Source organism: Periplaneta americana, chromosome 3 (assembly GCF_040183065.1).
Source record: "Periplaneta americana isolate PAMFEO1 chromosome 3, P.americana_PAMFEO1_priV1, whole genome shotgun sequence".
NCBI classification, from domain to species: domain Eukaryota; kingdom Metazoa; phylum Arthropoda; class Insecta; order Blattodea; family Blattidae; genus Periplaneta; species Periplaneta americana.
Window position 1 is genome coordinate 98,664,665 of NC_091119.1, and position 25,014 is coordinate 98,689,678.

Here is a 25,014-nt window from a genome sequence, read left to right on the forward strand (position 1 = left end):
GTGAGGTAAAACTTTTATTCCCGTTTCCTCACCATTTTCTCACTATTTCTCCATAGTCCAATATCATCCATGTCACCGGTGTAGAAAGTATTGCAACAATATGAGATTGCTTGGCAAAAATAATAACCGTCGAATATATGAGGGAGAGTCAAAAAGTAACCTTAATAATTGTTTTATTAATTGAATATGTACAATAAGACTACAAACACTTCATCACTTTTCAACAATGTCCCCAGTACGTTCAATGCAAGTGTTCCTGTTATACTATGTTGAAAAGTGATGTAGTCTTATTGTACATATTCAATTAATAAAACAATTATTAAGGTTACTTTTTGACTCTCCCTCGTATTAGACCGTGGAAGTAACCTAGTGGAGTTTTCGACTTCTGGAATTAAAGCAGGATGTTCGCCGGCTTCAATCTTGCAGTTCCGCTGGTGTAGCTGGAGCTCTTGGCTGTTGAATAAGAGGTTGCGTTGTTGGCTTTTTGGGAACGGGATTCACGCTCGCTTTAACCTCGCATCCAAAAGCCGTCAGTAAACCTTTTTGTCAAACGTTTTCAATGTTGGTGATATTGTTGACTGGCTTGTGCGATGCGAGGCCAAAGCCATTCGCGGGGACGTCAGGATGTTACTAGGTCACATGTGTAATGCAAATGCTTGTTTTATTCAACCCTCACTAACTTTAGTTTGTGCTATAATTATTTTGACATCGTGGATTACTCTTTATTCTGTAAATACATTTAATTAATAAATTAGTTTGTTTTGTCATTTCCATCTGTTGGAAATTAAAAACCGATATATTAATTGGAAGTTAGAACTATTTATACACGTGAGGGGGAATGTTGCCACTATGGAGAGGGATCTCGCCCTACGGTCTGTAACACGTCATAAAATATATCGCAACTGTTGCTAATATCTGTTTATTATCTGACGAAGACGACTGTGAACCAGTAAAACGTTTTAAAAAAATGGAGATTTGGGTTATACTTATCAAATTGTTGTTGGGCACGTGCGGCCCGGCAGTGTCCTTGTTACCCGCACCCTGAGACTGCGCCCTACTGCTGCTCCAGCGAGTAGTGCCGAGAGCGCTTCCAGAAGTTCTTGAAGAAGCCCCGCTTCTGCCGGGAGACCTCGCCCGCCGTTCCCGCGCCTGCGCCCCCTGAAAAAGATAATAACACTTAAGGTTTTTGAACGACGCGACGGATTGCTTTATCAGCCAGATAGCGCCTGTTTGCTAGAGATAGCATAAGGATGGAATTTCCAGCGACAGCTGCCACTGCTCTGTGACATGTTTGTCTTGGCCGTTGTCTACGTCATGAAAGGAAGCTCTCGGCTGCAGTTCAACACATCACCAAGGCTATGCGGCTAGAGAAGAGCGTCACTGGTTACCGAATGTCGATACAAAATATTATACTGCATTAAACATATCTCGTCTTTACTTCCATTATGCAGCTTCACAGCAGTGGCGATTCCTCCATGAAGGATATGAGGATGATCGTTCTGTTTAATTTCGTGCCTCTGAGGATAGAGAACATTTTAATTACAGATTTTGATTTTCAAAGCGTCCCGACGTAATAATTTCCTTTAAGCTTCCACTTTCTGTTGTGAGTTGTCGCCACTGCACAGCTCAGAAATAATTTCCGAGGAACCATCCAAATATCTTACAGCAAACGGTTTTTTTAGCAATGAAGTTAGCGGACAGGGACGGGTGCGGAGGGAGGGGTATGGCTTGAGTTTAACCGCGTTTGAGGATATGACCGCGTATCCTACTACTACGACCCTTCTTTCTGGATGATAGAGATCCTGTCAGAGACTACAATAGCCTATGAATTTTCAAGTATCCTTATAGCCTTCTTAAATGCAGTTCATTGGTCATTTTAAAAGAAAAGAATAAACGAAATAATAAATAATTTAAAATTATGTAATATGAAAAATAAAATAAATAAAAAAATAAAATTACCGATATATAAAAATAAATAAAATAAGCTATAATAAATACAAGAATTAACAGGACTTTCAGATAACAGAACAGCCGAAAGAATATCTGAAGTTGTATTTGATCATTTAGAACAATTTAAATATAGCAAGAAATTAATTGCTCAAACGTACGACGAAGCATCGGTAAATATCGGACAGTATAATCGGAACTATGAAGGGGAGGAGAATCGAACTTCACTACAAATAAATTGCCAGTTCCAGAATGGTGGGTCAAAGACTAACATAGGCCTACTTGTATTGATTTTGCATGCTCTATTATCATTATTATTATTATTAGCCTATTATTATTATTATTATTATTATTATTATTATTATTATTATCATTAGTTTCTGTCTTGGTCATCAGTCATCAATCTCATATCCTACCTACAAAAAACGAGTTGCCACTGCTTCACAGTTGGAATATATATATATATATATATATATATATATATAAACTGGGTGTTGTCAAAATGACCCCGTGCAAGACAGGGTATTGTACGTGTTCACGTCTTAATTTATTTAGTTCGTTCCTAATATATAAAAAAGCTGCATCGTTTCCATTGACAGTTTACCTATTAAGATTCTTCGTGTCCTTACTCCAAGTTTATCCCAAGTCATTATTTTTTTCGACTTTAATTAGACGAACATACGATAGGAGTCTCGTGATGTAGGGTCACAACACATGCGCTGGGTCTCCGAATCTAACAGAACACATTACACAGCCAATACGTGAAGACCAGGTAAATTTCTATGTCGTATATTATGAGATTGACACCCACAATCACGGCCTCCATAAATAGTTGAAGTTGCCTCTTAGTCATTAGGTACACCTTACGAAGCATTCATTTCAATGGCAATTTTCTACGAAATTTCATGATCTATTGCAAGAAAGATGTTTTATGTTATTGCAACCTAAATTTAAAAACTCGATATCGGTTTTGTTATAAAATTATACATTCCACATTATAACATTTTAGATTTTCACACTTAAGTACACCATATTTTTATAATGTGTATGGGATGGAAAAAGTATCTGAGTAGAAATTGTTCTTCAATGACGTACCAAATTGCTACAATAATTCTACATTGGACAAGTCTGTGCATCACAGTCTCATAAACTCTCATACTAAAAGGTAAGTAGAACACATATTGTATCAATGTACATGAGATACAAAATAATTGATCGATTTTAACGTAGCTTAGGTATTGTTAGTGGAATGTCATGAAACTGCCAACTATGGTCTGCTGTATTGTTTCAAGCAGGCAAATACATAAGGCGCTTTTCCATGTATATGCTTTACACCTGAACACCAGTTACAATCAAGTGCGAAAGCTATTAAATTCTCGCGTTGTGGCTCTCTAAACGCCACAGCGCTTGCCGCCTCCGCGCCACCCATACGCGCCCACTTCCCCTTCCGCGTCTGCACAAGATAGCGAAGCCGGAAAGACACTACAGAGTGCTTCGCAACTCGAACATACAGGATGCCCCACGCGGCGCTCGCAATCAATACCCCCGCAGTATCTATGGCAACCACACCCTACGTGCGCGCGACTGTGGGGTTTGATGCCCGACAAGGCCTATAACATTATTTTGCGCTAAAAAAGTTTTGCTTTTTCCAAACTACTATTGCACCATTATTCTATTCTCGAAATAAGTACGGTATATCACTTCTTCTTCAGCCTCTCACTTATTAGGCCAATAGCCTGTTACGGTCTCTCGCCAACGTTCAAATGACCTTCCCAGCGATCTTCTGCCCTTAGGATAATAATTCAGAAGTTGAAGGAATATACGGAATCGGTCCATTCTTTGGACATGCTGTTTCCAATTGTTTCTGTAAGAGACAATATACTCGTATCCCATAATAGATCTAATGTGTAACTCTTCTAATATATCGGTATTTTTTCTTTTATTTAATCACTAGCCGTACCCGTGCGCTCCGCTGCACCTGTTAAAAATAAATATAAAGTAATTACATAATTAAAATAGGACGTTTGATCCAGGGAACAACTTTTACAACAGCGCAAGATAATCTGCTTCGCTCATTACCCAATTTTTTTTTTTTGCATTGCATTTATTGCATATATATTTTATGTATTTTAACACGATTCAATTGAGCATAGTTAAAATTTGAATTATAAAATAATGGATTGCTAAGGTAACGTACTATTACTGCATACTAAATCAATACACTCTCGTTGTTCGTTAATTCTCTGACATTAAAATGAGTGTACATAAATATTATTTTAAGAAATACAGAAAACGAATGTACAAAATAGCCTATCAAATTTTCTGTGCATAAGAAGCTATTTTAATCTTACCTCTCCTCGATTTACTTAGACGTTACTGTAATAACATTATAGCATTATGTCCATCTAGAGAAACTACACTTTCCAATGGCGAAATAATAATTAATTATGCAAATCGGTTAATTTAGCTTCTGATATTACTTCATACAAACACAGAAACATTCTCTGTAGGCTATGTTTAATAGCTTCCGATTGTTGATGTCCAAGGCCCCTGTTTCGATTGTTGTTGTCCAAGGCCCCTTATAGGCGAAGTCATTTGTTCTTAATTCATTGCACCGTCTTAGATGGCGTTATTTTAATTTTAAAACTCATTTATCTCATTAAATATCAGTCCTATCAAAATTTTGTAAAGAATAAACCTTATCGGAAATCATGTTTAAAGAAACATTTGTTATGTAACATTTTTCACAAAAAATCAATAATAAGCGAGATATTTCGATTTATTCAATTCAGGCCTCCTTATAACCCCCCTTTTAAATAAAGTATTTTGAATGCCATATAGCCTAAAATCTAAGTTACAACGAACTTAATTTATATTCCAATTTTCATATAAATCGGTTCAGCCATTATCGCGTGAAAAGGTAACAAACATACAGACAGACATACAAACAAAAATTTAAAAAAAGCGATTTTCGGTTTCAGGGTGGTTAATTATATATGTTAGGACCAATTATTTTTGGAAAATCGAAAATTACCAGAAAAATTTCGGCTACAGATTTATTATTAGTATAGATGTATAACCTGTTGTACGACGTAAAAATTTCATTTCGCCAGCCACAGTTCAGGACCTATCACAATTACGTATTGTCCAGCCTTCGCTGCCATAGGTTAAAATAGGTCTAGCTGGGGTCTTGTGTGCTATGACTAATGCTGAATAACGGCAACTTTAAGTGATTAATAATAATAATGATTAATAATAATAATGCTAATAATAATAATAATAATAATAATAATAATAATAATGACTGTACAAAAATTGCATATATCTAGCGGTCTTTCCTAACATCATATTCTGAGTACTGTATTGTCTTTACACTAAGCACACAATATGACTCCCATGATGTGGTGTCTTCATGATTACCAGCCTTCACGTAAGACAAGATAGTACATTCCCACTGATGAACATTCCTGACACAACTGTGGCCCTAGATAATATATATACCCAGATAGCTCGGCCTTATAGGCTTTGACGGTAACAACTTTTGTCAGGTTTACTATGCTGCCATCTAGTTGTTACATAAGGAGTCACGTCATAATTCTCATTTGAATTGCATTAGCGACTGTACTGCCATCTCGTGTTCGTTTACGGCGGACGGGTGGCCATCCTGGCGATTGTTCTCTTCAAAGTTTTGCCGATTTTAACATAGAGATGAGCTATCTGCTACATATATGATCTAGGCTGTGCATCCACAAAACATTAAAGCTGCTTGCCTTAGGTATCGCGTACAGGCGGCCGACAATAATTTATTATTGTAGTAGTAATCATGCAATATGAACATCGTATGTTCAAATTCAGGCTGGATAAAACCTGATTTGTAGCTCACTTGAGAACAGAATCTTAGAGAAAATCTCTTTATCGTAGCTTTCTCTACTGAATTCCTTCACATTGCTTTGTGTAGGAAGCAGGGGCGTATTTTGCGGACTACCGGGGCTACCGGCGGTAGCCCAAGAAAATTACAGAAGAAAAAGTTTATAATATAACATAATGTAATAATTTTGTATTATTAGTTTTACCACAGTAATTAAAATTAAAGTAATTGTTAGATTTATATGCGCTCTCTGCTCTCGAAAAGAAACAAGTTGTCAAGGCGGCATCACTGGAGAAACCGCTTGCTACGTGAGGTAGCCTGTGACCGTACCGCTCACGCTGTCCGGTCGCACAACTGCCCATCCCCCCGCTCTCTTCTGTTTCCATCGTGCACTGTAGGCCGGGTGAGTTGCCGCTCTCGTGATCGGTTTCTTCGCAGGCGCGAAGCAACAATACGCGTAGCACGCTTGCTCATGAATGTAATTGTGTTCTTGCAGTGCAGTATTTTAAATTTGTGATTTGTTCGAGTGTCTAAGAGTTATATTAATTGTGAATTATTAAGTTTTTAATTTCCCAATTAAGTGATATTGTGAAAAATATGGCAGAACAAGTTTCTGGAGAGGTTTGTGTTGAAAATACTGTGTAATAGAAGGTTTATTAAAAGTGCCTTTTCACCGTCGTACATACGAGGAAGTTGAAATTGTGAAAATGGAAAGACCAACTCCTGAGTTAAATTTGTCCATGGACGTAAAAGAAAAACAGCGTGAGTACACACGCCATTTCACTTCAACATCATATGGTAAGTGGAATTGGTTGTGTGGTACTTCTAAACTGTCTAAACTATTTTGCTGGCCATGTTTGTTATTTAGCCGCGAAACTAATGTGTGGTCAAAAGAGAGTTTTCTAATATCAACTCCCTTCGAACGGCAGTCCTAAAACACGACAAATCAAAAGCTCATATTTGTAGTAGCATGAACTTTGCAAACTTTGGGAAGACAAGAATTGATTTACAGCTGGATAAGCAAAAAGCTCTACATATCAACCAACATAATGCTCCTGTGGAAAAAAAAATCGGGAGATTTTACTGCATCTTATTAACGCAGTCTGATTTCTAGGAAAACAAGAATTGGCTTTTCGGGATCATAATGAGAGTGTGGAATCAGACAATAGAGGAAATTATATTGAATATTTAAGTTCCTTAAGTGAATCTGACCATTTACTGGCCAGTCATCTTGAGAGTTCAACAGTATTTCGTGGTACTTCTCCCGCAATTCATAATGACTTAATATTTGCTATAAGTGGGGTTATGATAAAGAACATAAAATCTGAAATAGAAGAAGCACCTTTTGCGGCCATTGTTGTTGATGAAACAAGTGACTGCTCTAATCAGAGTCAATTGTCCACTGTTTTAAGATACGTCGATAGTACTGCCAATGTTCAAGAACGGTTTATAGGATTCACAAATGTCAGTTCGGGCAAAACTGCTGCTGCTTGGTTTCAGCATGTGGAAGGTGTTATAGCATGTCGGCAATAAGTTAATTGCACAGACATACGATGGTGCTTCAGTTATGGCGGGAAATATTAATGACTTAAAAACAAAAGTTCAAGGAAAGTATCCTCAAGCACTATTTGTCCATTGTTACAGCCATGTTCTCAATTTAGTTTTGCAACAAACTACTTCATCCATTCCAGAATGCCGCATTTTTTTTTTCAAAACACTGTCGGGTTTAGCTGAATTTTTCTCATCATCTCCTAAAAGATCAGAAAAACTCAAGGAATTTATGAACAAGAAACTCCCAAAAGTAGCACCAACTAGATGCAATTTTACATCTCGGCTTGTAAATACAATAAAGTAATACAGAGAACAACTGACTGCTTTCTTTAAAAATATCATTTGTAATGACTCTGAAGAAAACTGGGTTGATGATGTAATTGTGCAGGCTCAAGGATATTTGTATTTTTTTCACACAGTTTCAGAATATATTTCTTCTTGAAGTCAATGCTAAAGTGTTCGCACATACAGATGTGCTCTACAATATTCTTCAGACAAAAAGTCTAGACATAGCATACTGCTTGCAAGAGGTATCAAAGTTAAAAAATACTATATTCGAGTTCAGACGTAGTGGGTTTCCGTCCATATGGAGTAATATGGAAAATGAAAATTCTTCAGCCAATACAATGGAACCACCATTAAAGCGAAGAAAAGGAGATGATGAATTGAAATACAGGCAGCTGTACTACAGCATACTAGATCGTATGCACATGGAAATTACTGACAGATTTTCTGATTATGGAAAGCTTCAGTTCACATACTTCTAGATTCTCAAAAATTTTCTGCTTATAGAGAAAACTTCCCGAATGAGGCACTAAACAAATTATTTCAGTCCTATAAGAGTCACTTTGATCAAGTACGTTTGAAAAATGAATTAAGTGTAATATATTCAGCAGAAGTCTTTGATTTTTCGAACAAACCTATCCATGAAATATTATCTGCCATATATGAAAACCAGCTGAACCAAGTTATTCCTGAAGTCCTTAAATTGGCAACATTAATTGTGACAATACCAGCTACGTCAGCATCAGTAGAAAGAACATTTTCTGCGTTGAAGAGAATAAAATCCTACTGTAGATCAACTCATACATAAGAACGTTTATCCGGCTTGGCACTGATGTCCATTGAAAAGTCATTTCTACAGAAACTTCGCAAGCGGCCCAACTGTAATTTCAATGACGAAGTCATCAACGTATTTTCGTCCCAATCAAGACGTCTGGAATTCATATATAAATAGGTAAGGAATTTTATTATAGGGGCTTTAAAATATATTTTGTGTAATAATAGGGTCAGTGGTAGCCCAGGCCCTTAAACCAGTATATGCCACTGGTAGGAAGAAGCGAAATCTCGAAAGACACAATTTATGACACAAATGGAGAAACATGCTTTGTGGTCTTCTGACCACAACTGGGCTATTTTCTGAATGTCATTTGTGATCATTATTGCAAATGTATGCTTACTGTAGTGCAAAAAGTGATAAACAAATGTGGATATACGTGTATAAATCATAATCCTCAGCAACTATCCTATTTCGGGAGTGATGAATTCCTCCTTACAGATGTCCTTCACTTAAATTCTTCACACTACCAAACTAACAGACTGCACGAAGGTGTTAATCGACCATATTGAGAGGTGTTATCAACAAACTGATCGCCCGATCGAACAACCAACCGCAATGTAAGAATAGTAAAAATGATGCAAAGACAAACAGTTCTGTCGGACAAGTGTTCTTCCAGTCATATATTCCTGCTAGATGACTTTGTGCATATGAAGATATATACAATACAAGGAATAGACTACATACTCGCCAGATTCTTGCTTGCAACGACTGTTCACATTCAAAAAAATGGTTTCTGCAAGAATTCAGAACCTTCAGCACATTAACGAGAACTGGCAGTGCCCCCATTCATAAACATAATTAAGAATGTAATGGGAAATGATGTTGCTATTTCAAAAGTGGTCAGCTTACAAATAAAAAATGAAAAAAATCAGTGTTTGTTACATCATTCTTCGATAAACAACACTTCCCAAGAAGTAGACACGTGAAGAAATTATGGCGTCTTCAAGATATATCTGACTGCATATCATTTGTAACAGATAAGAAGTCCATATGGCAAAACACGATGATCTTCAGAAACTCAAGATTAATTCAAAAGTAATTTATTATTTTAAGAAAAAATAGTTGGCACTAAGGTGGCGCATGCTTTCTCATACTTTTATGCGTTTCGTAATTTACTGAAGAGTTTAAATTGTATGGAAACAATAATTTCAACATAGTGAACTGAAGTTCGTTGAATTCATTGCTTCAGAAATAGATAACATTTTATGAACTTCTTTATGTTTTCTTCTTCTCTTATCACATGAACTAAGAAGAGAAAGTAGGACCTATATTACATTACTGTAAAAAATGTTCGAGATTTTCAGGAAGTACAGCATCTCATACGAAAAAATAGTTTTCGTCAATTCATGCATGTACGATTTCTTCAAAAGTAGGGCTGAATACTTTTTTGTGATATTCATTATTTACGAGTATATTCATACGGGAATGATGCAAAATAAATGTAATAATTTGTATTAGAAAAAGAATGGAATGTGTTTTATTTGAAAAGAAAATATTCTAGTATATTAAACATTCGTCCTAACAATTTTTCCACACAAATATTTTTCTTACGATATACGAAACGATATAGACCATATTATGTCCCCAAAACAATTTGTTTCATAGAAAGTAATTAATTGGTCTACAATAGTAGTCTACGCCTCCAATCCAAAATTCACACAATGTACTGCCTGATAATAGATGTACACATCAGGCAGCGGTAAATAATAATAATAATAATAATAATAATAATAATAATAATAATAATAATAATAATAATAATAATCCGAAGTTCGTAGCGAGACAGCCCATATAGGGTCAAGACCGACCAACCGACTGCTGGCCTTACGTCCACATGCCTCAATAGAGGTGAACAATCATACAACCAGCACGATTCCCTCATCCATTATGGCTGGCTTTCGCTACTCAAGGTAGCTCCCTAAATTGATCAAGATGGTGGGCGAACACCAGTTCTGCCGCGTCTGTAGTTCAAGCGCTAGCGCGCTGGTCTTTCATGCAAGCGACCCGGGTTCGATCCTCGGCCAGATCGTTATGGAATTAGTAGACGTTCAGAAGGGTTCTTGTCGGGGTATTCTCGTTTTTCTCTATCAGTCCATCAAAACTCTCCACTTATCTTTCCATCGAAATTCTCCACTTCCCCTCATTTCATTTTTCCGTCAAAACTCTTCACTTCCCCTCACTTTATCTATCATCTGCAACAGTTAAAACTAGTCTAAAGCTGAAGTCTTGGGTGTAGTAAGGGTTTCTGATTCTGATATTGGAAGGGCTTGAGGCTTAGGGCAATGAGGCTACTCATCTGGCTATGTCAGGGCTGAGGCAGGATGACCCTCTTGTCAGCATCGGATTCACGAATGTCACTAGAACTTAGACAAACGTACAATGGACGAAGTCTTAAGTGCATGTATCGGTGCTGGCTCTGATAGAGCCAAGCAAACAAGAGCACCGGTCCTCTACAATGGTCGAAATTTTATATATTTCTTTACCCATTCCTTATCGCTAGTCCAAGGCACGACGCAGCTACGGCGTGGGACTCTGCGTACAATTATATACAATATACCTCATGCGTGCAATGCAGAAAATAAACTGCACAGTAATTAATGATTTCATGTACAGTATGTATGTATGTATGTATGTATGTATGTATGTATGTATGTATGTATGTATGTATGTATGTATGTATGTATGTATGTATGTATGTATGTATGTATGTATGTATGTATGTATGTATGTATGTATGTATGTATGTATGTATATTTTAAAAATGTATTTATTAAAAACGGCATGTTCCATTACACCGAGTAATACTACATGCACTATGCTCTCTTATAATATTACAATTATTTACAGTAATTTAAAAGTTTACAATCCAATTTGAACCTGATGTGATTTTGTTTTTACAATTCACTTATTTCTTTCAAAATATATGCTACATTTATATTGATTTTCTACAATTTAAAATTTACAATCTGATTTGGATTATTTTGTTTCGACAATTTTCTCTCTTTTTTTCTCTATAAAAATGTTCTAAGGTTACAATTACAGCTATCTACCGTTTATAGTTTACAATCTACTGTTAGCCTGTGATTTTATTGCAGATTCTAAAATTATTGTTTTTTTTTTTAAGATAGGCTATTCTAGTTTTACAATTATTTACATTTTCTACAATTTATATTTTACATTCTTATTTACAATTCTATTTTTTTTCTACAACTGGCTCATTTTCTCAAAAGGTATATTATTTACAAATTGTGTAAATTTCTTAGTATATTTTTTATGAGGTCGTCTATGTATGTATGTATGTATGTATGTATGTATGTATGTATGTATGTATGTATGTATGTATGTATGTATGTATGTATGTATGTATGTATGTGATGGATGGATGGATGGAAGGTGAATGGAGTGTGGGATAAACCCACTAACATGGGCCCATATGCTACTTCCTAGAAGACATAGCCGACAGATTTTTCTTGATTATTCTGTTGGAGACAGGTTTCTCTCACGTACCTACGATAAATCCACGAGGTAGGCCTACTGTATCTAATTTGTATTTATTTCAGTGATAGTTCAAGAAAAACTACTGCAAATAGGAACATCATTTGTAACGCGATAAAAAAATCTGAGTTGCCATTTGCGAATTGCGTAAAAATAAGAGAAAATGTGTGCCATCTCTGTAATATGGATTTCTCTATTTAAGTAACTAAGATCTATGGTTGGAACTATTTTCATTGATTTATGGAGAAAGTCTTGCAATGGATGCACTGCCAGCGGTCTGCGCCACTCTCTCCGTACAAAGTTGACTCTCAGCTCCTCCCCAATGAACGCGGTTCGAGCCCTCATACAGGCCGCTCTCCTTGGCACGGGCCCACTGACCTACATCCGACATGACTCACCTGTCGTGGTGCGCACACCGGTGGCCATCGCCCCAATTCAAGGACTGGTTCCCTCGTTTCGAGCTATTAGCGATTAGAGCTCAATCCACCACATCTATCGCAGAATGTCTCACCGTCAGTCTCTTGTAATGCAATACGGTTTGGCTCATGCAAAGCTACGCTTCAATACTGATACGAGAGCATAATCCATCAGTTGATAGCGCCTCACTAATTCCTCGCAAATCCTGTATTAGCCACAATGAGTAGAGGCCAGCATTTGGTCACCGAGTTAGGAAATATGTTAGCTGTGCTATGATGGCGAGTGTGCACTCATATGGCACGTTCGGTATAGTCAGCGCAGTAGATATTATAAAAAGAATACCGATGGCATCATGGTTAGATGTCGATTGTTAGTCTGATTCAAACTATTTTTTGCCGATCTGTATAGGAAATTCAAACATACAGCCACAACATAAACACACAACCCAACTCATCTCACCTGACTCGATTACAATATTAGTAAAAGCTTGTATGTTTTAGTGGACGAGGGTCTTGCTAACACACACATAAGTTACAGGTATAGGTCTCGCAAGCAGGGAATACCGACGGAAGGAATGCGAATGAAACAAAGCGATAAGGAAGAGCGAGCGACAGGAAAGGTCACGAGATAGCTTGAATGATATTCAAGAGTACAGTCGAAAGAAAAATGACATCGATAGAATCAGTCTTGCGTTGTGATAGTTACATTACGACTTTAGTTTGTTCCATTGCATGTGAATACGTGTCTTGTATCGCACGATATTATTATTTCATTCGTAAACATATGTTGCGCGTTTAATTAGCTTCGAATTTTTCTCTTGCTACGTTCTTTATTTCCACAGCGATGTCCTCATCTGTTCATCTTCTTGGAAGAAACAGTACTTCCATTGGCCCGTACCTCTCGCCCCCTCGGCGTGCCTTATACACACGTCAAAACAGACAGCAACGCCACCATTGCTTTTCGGCAATCGTTCCTTGCGCGAGCTATACCATGTTTTATGTACGCATCAGCAACTTCTTGTGAAATTGAAAAAAAATTTCCGAAGTACAAACATTAAAAGAACATTTTCGTTTGAACATTTTAAAATGTGGCCTACATAGTTATTCATTATAGCCTTCATGGATTTAAAGGCTACTGCTGAATATCACAGTCTTAAAATTTGTTGCTTTTTATGTTGGAACAAAAGATTTTTGTGGAAGTCTTGCAATATTTTTGTTTACAAAAATTTTAATTTACTATACAGGCCTATTTATTTTAAAAATAATAAACAATCACGTTTTTCTTGCAATATAAACAAACAATAATCACTTCCTAAAACAGTGCTTTACATACAGATGAATACACTAATTTCTTTCGTGGGCTAACTGTACATTATACATGCCCAGTATCAGTAGTTGGGTCCTTGCAGCACGTATGTGTTCCCTAAACTTGTAGTTTAATGTGACCAAACACTGGGCTCTAATACGAGTAATGAGTGTAAGATAGCTTTGCTCAGAATACTTCCTTTTCATTTGCAATTGACATTCTACCATCTTCTTTTCTCATCGTACGAAGTATGAAGAGATAGTTGTGACAGCAGCAAAAAACTGATTTTCAAATTTTTGCGAAAATACAGACTGTCATCACTCCTGATACCGAAAAAGTGGCTTAGAACATGTCTTCTGTGTAGAGCGATTTCTTCTATACTATTGACGAATTTTGTCCATGTTATCTACGAGTCCATTTATCCAGAAATGATTCAAATGGAATAAAAGTTTAAAATAACTAAATGTTTAAGTAAAACATTTATGGATCTTTATCTCAAATCATAAACATGGTCATCCTCAATCAAATCATAAACATGTTCTTGTGATTTTTTGCATTATATAATAAAGTAACGAATGAGGCGGTGAATTTAATTCCGATGGGAAAAAATAATAGGAGACATTAATTATGGTAGACAGAGTTCTGTCTACTTATCGTTGCGAATTTTTTTAATTCCTAATTCCTCCAACGATGAGCAGGTAAGGAGGAGCCAGAGAGCTTCTTACTGTTAAGCGGATTTCCGCTCCATTATAAAAACATTGTTACGCTTGGGTGAATCATTTAAGCAATATCTTTGAACGTTTAGAATGTATGGGGAGATACAGTATACTAATACATTTTATAACATTAATATCGCATTTAAATGTTGATTTTCGTAAAAAGAAAGAAATTGACAGTGAAATCTTAATGCCGAAGAATTTTATGTAATTACGACTATGTTGAAATTATTTTATAGGCATATTGACCCTTCGGTATAGACGTATTTATGTAAAAAAAATTCTCAAATATGGTTAATATCAAATTCTGAACCGCAACAGTCCAAATACAATGTAAAAAATGAATGAACAGGGAAATGGGAGAAGAAGCATTTTAAAGGTACGCGAAAGCGCGTCCTTGCAAGGGAAATTGGGGCTACCTATATGAGCTCCAAGCCTGTTGGTCACTTGTCTCACTCCGATTTTCGATCGAATTAGATAAGGGTGAAACCATAAGGAGTGAATTTTTAATGACTAGCACGGTTATTTATCTATGCTTCCATGTTGATTTTGAAAAAAAAAAAAAAAGTTGCACTCGATTTTTAGGTACCCAGCTTTGAAGCCGTTAGCCATGATTAATTAACAGTTTATTTAGTCCCCTATTTATGCTTAACTTGAAGGTAAGCAAAGTAGAATAATATTTTTCAAGCTGAAATCGAAAGCTGTATAGATAGACTAGACCGCACTTAAAGAGGGCTGTAATATTTAACTAATATGACTCATAGTTTATAATTTTGAATTTGTTAACTAAAGTTCATTTGTTAACTAAAGCAACTGCGAGAGCTTGGGGAATGGTTGGCTGCTCGGCAGACGAGATTGACGACGAAGGCAAGAACCGAATTTAGAGCCCGAAAAGAAAGCGAACGACGTGAATTTAGAAAAACTTCTAACAGTAAATAGAAATAATTTCTGAAGAAAGGGAGCAGGTCCGTCGCCCGTTTCTTCTAGGTCTCATCCCACATTTGTCATAGCGCCCACGGAAAACCAAGACCATGAGAAATTATACTGCGTTATCCAATAAAATTAGAAATTGAGCGAGATGGACAGCGTGGAAAAACAAAGGAAGGACATCTGGTATGTTACACAAAAAGTGATTGAGCAATTGAGGCTATCAAGTGCAAAACTCGCCTTATATATAAAGTTACATATGGGATGTTGTACTTCTTGCAGAGCTCTATCTGGTCGGTTTGTGCAAAACTTGTCTAATTCCTCTTCCATAGAGCTCAGAAAACTACCATCAAATGCAAAACTGTCCATATCCATAACGGGTTTTTCCTATTTTCTGACAAATCACTTTACCTGGATAAGGCGAGTTTTGCATTTGATAGCCTCAAATTGACAGTTGAAGTTGGCATAGCGCTGGATATTACACATTTTTGTATCTTACACTTTCTCTCGAATGACCCTTCAACATAGGCGTATTTGAGTATTAAAGAACTATCACAAACTTAATAATTACAATTTAAGTACAACTATTTCATGTAAATCTGTGAAAAATTAATGACATATCTACTTAAAACTTACAATGTACAAATTGAGTTATATGCCTTACTTTTGGGCTTAAAATAAAATGCGTTTCTTGTCAAATCCAGAAGACTACAGCTCATATTTTAATATTTGCTCGTACTACATTATATTTTTGTACAGCTTAGATATTTTAAATTATAGTTCAAGAAATAAACTAGGAACAGTAATCATTCACATGATAAGATGACTGGATTTTTACGAAACGTATAAAACATGTGAGAAATCATGTGCCATCTTCGTGCCAATAATCTGTTTCATTACCGAACCTCTCTAGTTTCAAACTAGGGTTGTTACATAACGAACTGCCTATCGCCAGGCGAAGTTCGTTAACGCTGTACAACCCTGCGCTGCAATCAGCTGGCGCTGAGTCATGCCTCGTGAATCAGATGATAAACCCACTGTCAGTTGTCACTCTTCTCGCGAAGCTATCGAACGTTCAACATGGCAGATACCAAAGCGATGGCAAGACTTCCGCTATGGACATGGAAAATAAACGCACTTCCTCATTTTATGTCAATATCCTCGTGCAGTGCACTTGTATCACTTCATTCAAAGCGTTCAAACGCGATGTCTGTCAAATGATCATCGAGCGTCGGAGTGTTGGCTGCCATGCCAGACAGATATTCTCTGATGCTTTGCATTGCAATTAACAGGGACTCACTATAGGGAGGAAAGCTAATTCAAAGCAGTGGTTTTGGGCAACATGTCATATGGTCCACAGTTAAGTAATGATAAATGAACAGAAAAGAAAATAGTTACACGCATAAAAATTTATCTTATTATTGCAGGTCTTTTCCTATACAGAACAGATACAACATGCACTTTCAGTCCACCATAGATGGTTTGATTTAGAAATTGGTATTTGATCACTAATGGTGGTCTAATTTTACGATGTATAGTTCATTTAGTTTGCTTGAGTGCAGTTTGGTGAATTCTTTGACTGTCCACTTAACAGATTTATTGCTTCTTGCTAGACAGCTCTTACACCCCCACTGACATCCTGCGCAGTTGCCACATTTCCAGCAATCTTGGACCTCTGATGGGATTTTTTAAATTCGGAAACGATCTGGCAGCTCTCCTTCCAAGTAGAGGGAAGTTGTCAGTTTTTCTAAGCAAGGGTTGTGATTGGTTATTAACAGGCGAAGACACGATTTCTGTCACAATAAGAAAGACAATATTTATTTATGACAGTCAGTTAGTAGGGGACGGTAGATGGTCAATCGGCAAAGTTTTTTCTGTGACACTACACTCGAGAATATTGAACAAACTATATCATAAATTAAATGAATTAAAACAATTTCGTAAGAATATATAAGTAGATTTAAGGAGTTAGGTACAGCTTACAGCAGTAAAATTTTGGAAATATTCAACTTTTTTTTCCCTCCATTACTGTATCTTGTACAATAATGAAAATTGGTATGTGTAAAACACTGTCCTTCTGCTATATGAATAAAATATTTTTTATGATTAAAAAAATTATTTACATTTTTTTTTTCAAAATTCATTTCACTGTGCAGTGAAGAAGCATTTCCCACATAACTAAAAAAACTATCCAACATTCTGTGATGAAATTTTTTGTGTGTGTTTATGCATATTATATCTACAATATGATGCAAGATTACTTCTCTACCTTTGATAGATTGTCTGATAAAAAATAAATTAATTTAAAAAATGGTCAAGTATCAGTACTTTCTTCTAACACAAAATAAAAAAATATATTATTTATTAAGGAATGTAGTTGAAAGAGTATGATATTGTAAACATATATTTTTTTAACTGTAAAAATATTTCTTTCATACAGCAGGACAGTATTTTACACATATCAATTTTCATTATTGTATAAGATACAGTAATGGAGGAAAAATGTTGAATATTTCCAAAAATTTTACTGCTGTAAGCTGTACCTAACCCCTTAATTTTACACTTAAAAATATAATGGCCACTGCCATGGTCTGCGGATAGCGATGCTACTTTACTTCGAAATTCAGCTTGGGTGTGGGTTCGAATCTCACTTGAGCTGTGTGAGATTTTTTCCGAGGTTTTCCCCTGCTGTAAGATGAATGTCTACTAAACTGATGGCAAACCTTCGGCCAAAATACCATTGCGCTATGACCAATTCCAACATGGCTAGACAACAGCGCAGTTCATACAGCGTCGTTAAAACAACGGATTACATGTAGTACGGTACCCATAATAACATGACTGTCATTATCAGACTGATGTAATCTTTAAGAGTAATTTCCTAATTACTTCTCACAGTATACTATTCAACTATTGTCCACTTTCTTTAGATTTCAGAGAATAACTAGATTGTTAATTCAAAAATTAAAATCTTATAAGGTAATTTTAAAACATAGTTTATGGATATAATATATGCACGGGTGAAAAGTATTGTATTGTTAAACTTTTTTACATACTGCTACTAGCGCAACAAATGTGTTTGAAGAAAGTCCAATTCATTTCGATAGAATATTATTCAGGTAACATGGGGGTTCGCAAAAGACCAAAGTTCGAGCAGTACTTTAAACGCTGGGCCTACCAAGAGAAGTACCGTATCGTTTCAAGGGTTCCTGAAGCTAATATGAACAAATACATGTGCTCTAGCACGAGGGCCTCCTGTTGGATTCCGCCCACGCCGTCCTAATCGAAAAGACATTTGCAAATTTTTATCTATACAGGTCGAAAATATAGTAGGACGCTTTGGAGTTGTTTAAGGAATATACTGTTGCCTTGTAAAGATGCTAGTCCACCATCGAGCCTCTCTCCAGGTGGCGGGTGGGGGAATGCTCACCGAATTCCAGTGCTAAGATCGCTAAAAACGTTACCATGTTAGAGATCAACATCATTCCGTTCGATTTCTTTGTTATTATAATAATACAACGGCATTCCCCGATCGCCGACTGGCCACATGGTTGGATGTAAGTCCATCGGATCCTGTAAGGCAGTGGTCGTCAGCACTCGCTGAAATGTGCAAAGGGTACGCGGTGCTGTCCAGTGTGCACTGTCGTGCAACAGGAAGAGACAGACAGCATACCCGCTAGCAGCTACGGAGTGCACCCTAGTGCATTGCGTTTTCCGCGGGTAAAAGAGACTAGCCCCAGCGTGCTCTGTACTGACGACCCCTGCTGTAAGGGGATGTTCACGCGGATTTTTGGTAGGGTGCACCAGATGCATAGAGTAACAGGGAGTAAAAATCCGCAGTTATGATTGTTGTTCCTCTGATCACATTATTCATTATTTTAACTTGCTTATAGTTTTCTTTAATTTTCGTAAAATCATGGAAATCGTATTTGTTATTTTTATTAGATTTGTAGCAATTTAAATTCAATTATAACAACTGGGATCTTTATCCAAGCTATTGGGGTAAAGATCCGCGAAACAAGAGATTCAAAAAGAGAATGAAGTTAAATTGAAAAATGATCATAATATGGATATTTAAACACATTTTTTAAAATGGTGGACGTTTATTTTGATACAGGCTTCAGTTCTAATGTGCATATTATCGCACTAGAGATTATTGCACCTAATCCCAATTACCAGTTTCGTTTTTCGTACTAGTAACTCATGTTGAAATAATTGTATCCTACTCTTTAAAAGAGTACCTTACGTACTGTAAATTCAATCTTTACTTCTGCCCGATCCGAAAAGATAAAATTACTCAGACATACTATCTACTGTCCGTCCAAGGGGTTTTGTCGCAGGGTCGCAGAAAGGGGGGGGGGAATCACGTGACAGTTAATTACATAACGAGGCCCTTTCATTTAAATTATTTCGAACAGTTGTATAATATTACGTAGACGTCCATTTCCTAACAGAAATTAATGTTGTCAGAAAAGAGCTAAGACAGCCCCGCCACTAGCTGGCGAATAAAAGCTGGTGGGAGAAAGCGGGAGGCGACGTAGGCAAATGGACGACAGTACCTGTGCGAAAATGATTCAATATTGAAAGCTCTTTCGTCACTGGAAAACGCGAACATATTTTTGGAACGTACTGTTTACTGTGACCGTAAAGGTGTAATTCCTATGATGCGGCTGGCGCACGCGGCTGACGTAGTGCGTCTGACGTTCACGGCTGACGCATTAGTAGGCGATTCCTATGAAACGTCAGACGTGTGCGGTCTTTTGGTAGTGAGAGGATACTTGCACAATGAGTGAAAGCGATTTATTGTTATATTTGAAGAACTAACATTCTAAATATGCGAAATTCCAATTTTTCAAATTTCATTTTATTCAATCTAAGGAAGGAACATCCACAAGAGAATATGATACTAAATTGTCTTTGTCGTACCTCAACTGTAAGAGATTCATTCGGGCGCCAAAAGACGGTGTTATAGGTATCTCAACATGCATTTCACAATGTGTTTTTCATCAATATCTCAGAAAGTTGTTTTTTTGCACTTAGCACATTTGAATGTTAGGTCCTCATTTGCTATTGGAAGAAAATGAAGGGGAAGAAATTCTGCTCCAACAAATAAATGAGGGTAATGCTGAATTATATCCCATATTTAGGACAAGGCGTGAGGAAGGTTTTTTACAACACTAATCAATCGGCACATGTTACAAGATGACACGATATTTCGGGAGTTTTTCAGGCTAAACATTGCTCAGTTCAACTGTGTTCTCGATCTGATCAAAGACGATCTCAAGAAAGATTCTTCAAGTAGATATCTGTACTCTATAACTCTTGACGAAAAGTTAGCCATAACACTGAGGTATGTAAAGTAAAAATGCTTTATAGTAGTATTTTAGTAATATATTTAATCAAAAACTGCAAGTAAAAATATTTTATTAGTATAAACTGTAGTGTTTTAATCAATTTTTATTTTTTAACACTGAAAAACAATCAAGTGATTCAAAATTTTTCGGGTTTCAAATCCCGTGTAGTCATACGAGTCACGGACGGTTGAATGATTGCTGATATTCAAATTAGAAGGTGATGGTCATGTAATCCAACTACTAGTGCTTGTTGATGCTGAAGGTTCCGGTGTAAAAATGAAAGGATTTGTGTAGCGACTTTCCAAATCAAAACCATCTGCGGTGATTTCATTTTCATCTCATGATGAATCAAATTTGATCTTAGTTTTTTTACGGACATCGCAATACTTTAATCGGTGTCATCATCGCGATTCTGATTCAAACTGTCAATTATATTTTTTTTCTATCGATGCGCCTATCCTCCAGCAAGCCTATAATTTTTTTCGTGGTTTCTTTGGCTTTTACTCGGTGGTCGAAGTGAATTCACCGTTCTGTCAATATTCTGTGTTGAAGTATCATTTGTGATTTAAGAAGCTGATGGTGCACCAGCATCCTCCGTTGCAGTGTCTTCCATCATTAGTATGTCGTCTTCTTTGACGCTTGTATTAGCACAGTGAATATAGGATAATATGCTTCTGTGAAATTAAAAATTACAATTTAATTGTTAATTAAGATGTCCAGCAATCTATCTGCGGTTAGATCTGTGCCCGGCAGAAGTTTCAACACAACCCGTTGTCGCCATCCTGGCTGTAACGAGACAGAAACTCTTGGTCACGTGTTGGGATTCTGTCGAAAAACGGAGCTGCTGCGCAACAATCGACACCATAAGGCCAGGACCGGTATTGCTGATGTCCTCAAGCGTAGTGGATGGGAAGTACACGAGGAGATCCACTGCATTTCATCCTTAGATTCGAACAGAAGAGCAGATATTGTAGCCATCCACAGGACTCAATCTAAGGGAATCATTCTTGATCCTACAATCCGGTTTGAGAGGGATGCCCTGCAGGCACAACACGTTGATGAGGAGAAGAAGTCCATTTATGAGTCCTGCATCCCATACCTAAGTGAGAAATATAACCTTCCCACTAGTCAGTGGAGTGTTTCTGGTCTTTTGTTTGGTGCGCGTGGCACTCTTCCTAAGTTCACATGGAATATTTTAAAAGCACTCGGTCTCCGATTTTTTGAAATTCAAAAAATTTTACTGGTTATTCTTAAGGATTCAATCCAAATATTGCATTACCATTTATATTTTGGCCATTGACGATTCTTTTGGGTTTGCATTTCTCTGGATGTTTTACTAAACAATTCTCGTATTTAATCTTTTTGTCTTTCTAAATTATTTCTGTAGTGCTTTTATTCTGGATCTTTATGGTCACCCTCATTGAGGGCAGATTATTTTGTTAAAAATAGTTGTACTACACTTCACAGTTTATCGTGGTTTAGACTTTATTATGAACTAGATCCTAATGAATCACCGCCATCTAATGAGCCGTGACCACGACCACGGCCGTTCACCTAGTACGTCACTTCATCCGTCAGAGCGCTCTCAGAGGTCACAGTATAGATAGCGCTATCAGTCCCTTCATTTGTTCTTTCCCAAATAACCCTATTGGCCGTTCATTACGTCTCACGAGGATAGAGGGGGAGAGAGTTTACCTGTTTTAATGGAGATACACAGAGCGTCACTCGGGTTCCGGTACGCGGCAGATACACTTAACACGACGTAGGCTCTCGTACGCGGGAGATATACGGAAACAGTTGGCTCAGATTCAAGCTCTCGTACGCGGCAGAAACATTTAACAATACTTAGGATTTTGGTACGCGGCAGATATAGACAACGTGACTCGGGCTTTGTACGTGTTGGAGATAGATCAGTGGAGTAGTTATATTGCGTCGTGTGTCTTTGGGATTTTAGTGGATCGTAGTTTTGAAACATCGCTTGCTTGTGATACGTCTTGGGGGCAAGTTTTAGTATTTGCATCGAGTAACATATTTGTGAGATATATGTGTTTGAGGTAAACTGTATTTGGGAATTATGTTATGAGATTTGATTTGAAACGTGAGTTCATGTTCCGAGACGGTTAGAGTGATAGAGCAGCGGTTACGGTCTCACATATTGTTTTAGTGTATTCCCTGCTCCATTTGATTATTGGTTTCCTTCGCCGCTATTTTGTTATCATATGCGTCGAGTTTTGTTGCTATTTAAACGATCCCTGAGATTGGAATTATTGTCCGTTACTTATTACGTGTATCTGTCTCCATCCCTCTCTCTCTCCGTTGGGTGTTCATTTGTAAAGTGCAGAGATTTGTGTTAGTGCAATTTGCACAGAGTATGTGAGCAATATGTGCAATGGGTAATGTATAGTGATCACTCATGTAATGTCTTATGCTGGGTAGAGTTTCTCTCTTATTCAGTGTATATGTATTTATAGTTTGGTTACTCAGTTTGAGTGGTATCTATGCTCGAATGGATCATGTATTAAGTTAATGTGCCGGCTGGATGTTGTGTTCAGATTCATACTCAGATAGTTAATATATATATATATATTTTTTTTAAAGAGTGGTTCATGAACATATGGCTAATAGGTTAGTCACTAATTGTCGAGAGACGGCCATATTAGATTGTTTAATCACTTATAAGTGTGTTGGCCTCAGCCTTGTGATACATGATTTACATATCTTGGGGATATAATTTCAGATTAGTTTGTCCTATTTTCACTCACCCATTTCATATTTATTGTTATTTCATTTTTCATTTATGTACATTGTTACTTATTATTTATATTATATTTGTTTTACAAATTCACCCTATTCATTTTAAAAGTCTTCCACTGCGCACATCCAATCCTTCCAATGTGCTCTCCACCTGGCGAAAGCAGCCAATATAAGAAAGATAAAGAAGAGGAGTGGATGATCGTACCGCCGCCGCCCTCCACACTAAAAATCTTATACCACTTGCTAGGAGTGATGGTTTTGCGAATATTGATGGGTTTTATGTGCGAGATTCATTTTCGAAATATTTCTATAGTCACGCAGGGACAGTACCCTGGCAAAATAATCGACAAATTCTCCTATTTCTTTCCAAGCATTGTCTTTAACAATTTGGTCTTTGTAGACTGAGCTTGCGACATGAAAGACGCATGGAAACTTCGACACCATTTCTACCAGTTTTTCATCTTCCAGAACGGTAAATAAATCTACTGCTTCAGACATTATACAGCAAGGCAAGTAGAGACTCTTTTCTCCCAGACGCGCTGCGGCTGCGTCTGTACTGCTCTCGAAGGGGTACAGCCGCGCGGCTCAACTTGCACTGCGGTCGACGCAAGCGGCTGACGCAGCATAGGAATCACTTCCCTAACGTTCCATTGTAGCAGTGTAGTGCGTCACACGCAATCCGTCAGCCGCATCATAGGAATTGCACCTTAAGGCTACCATGACTGTATATGCGGTCTTAGATCTGTGTGGAGGACGGTTGAACTTCATTAGTAGAAGGGGTGGGAGTGAAGTACATTGAAAAACTCAGGTACAATAAAAATTGAAGTAAAAATAAAATGATGTGCCTGTATAAAGACAGCTTCTAATATGACGGACGTTATCTCAACAATGCAGTCATCTGGGGATTCACATAAAACAAAATGTTTAGGATAGGATCTTTACCACCGGTTACTCTATATAACTTACATAGGCCTATGTAAATCTAACTTAAACCTAAGGACGACACAAACACCCTGGTCATACATACCAAGGAATAGGCAGAGTTGGAATCGAACCCGAAACCTCCTGGTTAGGAGCCAGTGTCGCTAACTATTAGACCAAGAGGCTAAGACATACATACATACATACATACATACATACATACATACATACATACATAGTCACATTTCATTGTAAAGTTTGCATGAAGTTAGAAGCACATGAGTTAATAATACACACGAGGATATTGCTGCTGCCTTTAAGGCAGATCAGATGTTATCGTGCTTGGTGCAGTCGCACTACGTAGGCCTTTACTTCAGAACGCCATGCGACTCTCTTATTCACGACGGATCTGTGTGCTTGGTGCAGCCACATTACATATAGACCAGTGATTCTCAGCCTTTTTCAGCCCACGTTCTTCCCCCCCCCCCTTTCCCCGTTTGGTCTGGCAAACCGAGCTCCCCCCCTTTATAGATATCAGGTAATAATGTTGCTAGGTAGCGGAGTTATTATAACCGCACATGCAACATGTTCAAACCGTGTCAGTTGTTGCAAATGTTTGACAGTAGTTCTGTTTAATTT

The 25,014-nt window shown here is 37.2% G+C and overlaps 1 protein-coding gene across 1 annotated transcript in view; it reads right to left on the reverse strand.

The window, feature by feature from the left end:
- Window positions 1–642: 642 nt before the first annotated feature.
- Window positions 643–25,014, reverse strand: part of LOC138696314 (ras-associated and pleckstrin homology domains-containing protein 1) — a 453,731-nt gene continuing 429,359 nt past the window's right edge. Inside the window, exon 8 of the mRNA XM_069821103.1 lies at window positions 643–1,158. Within this exon, the coding sequence (XP_069677204.1) occupies window positions 1,055–1,158 (104 nt within the window). The 3' untranslated portion in view covers window positions 643–1,054. The remainder of the gene's footprint in view (window positions 1,159–25,014) is intronic.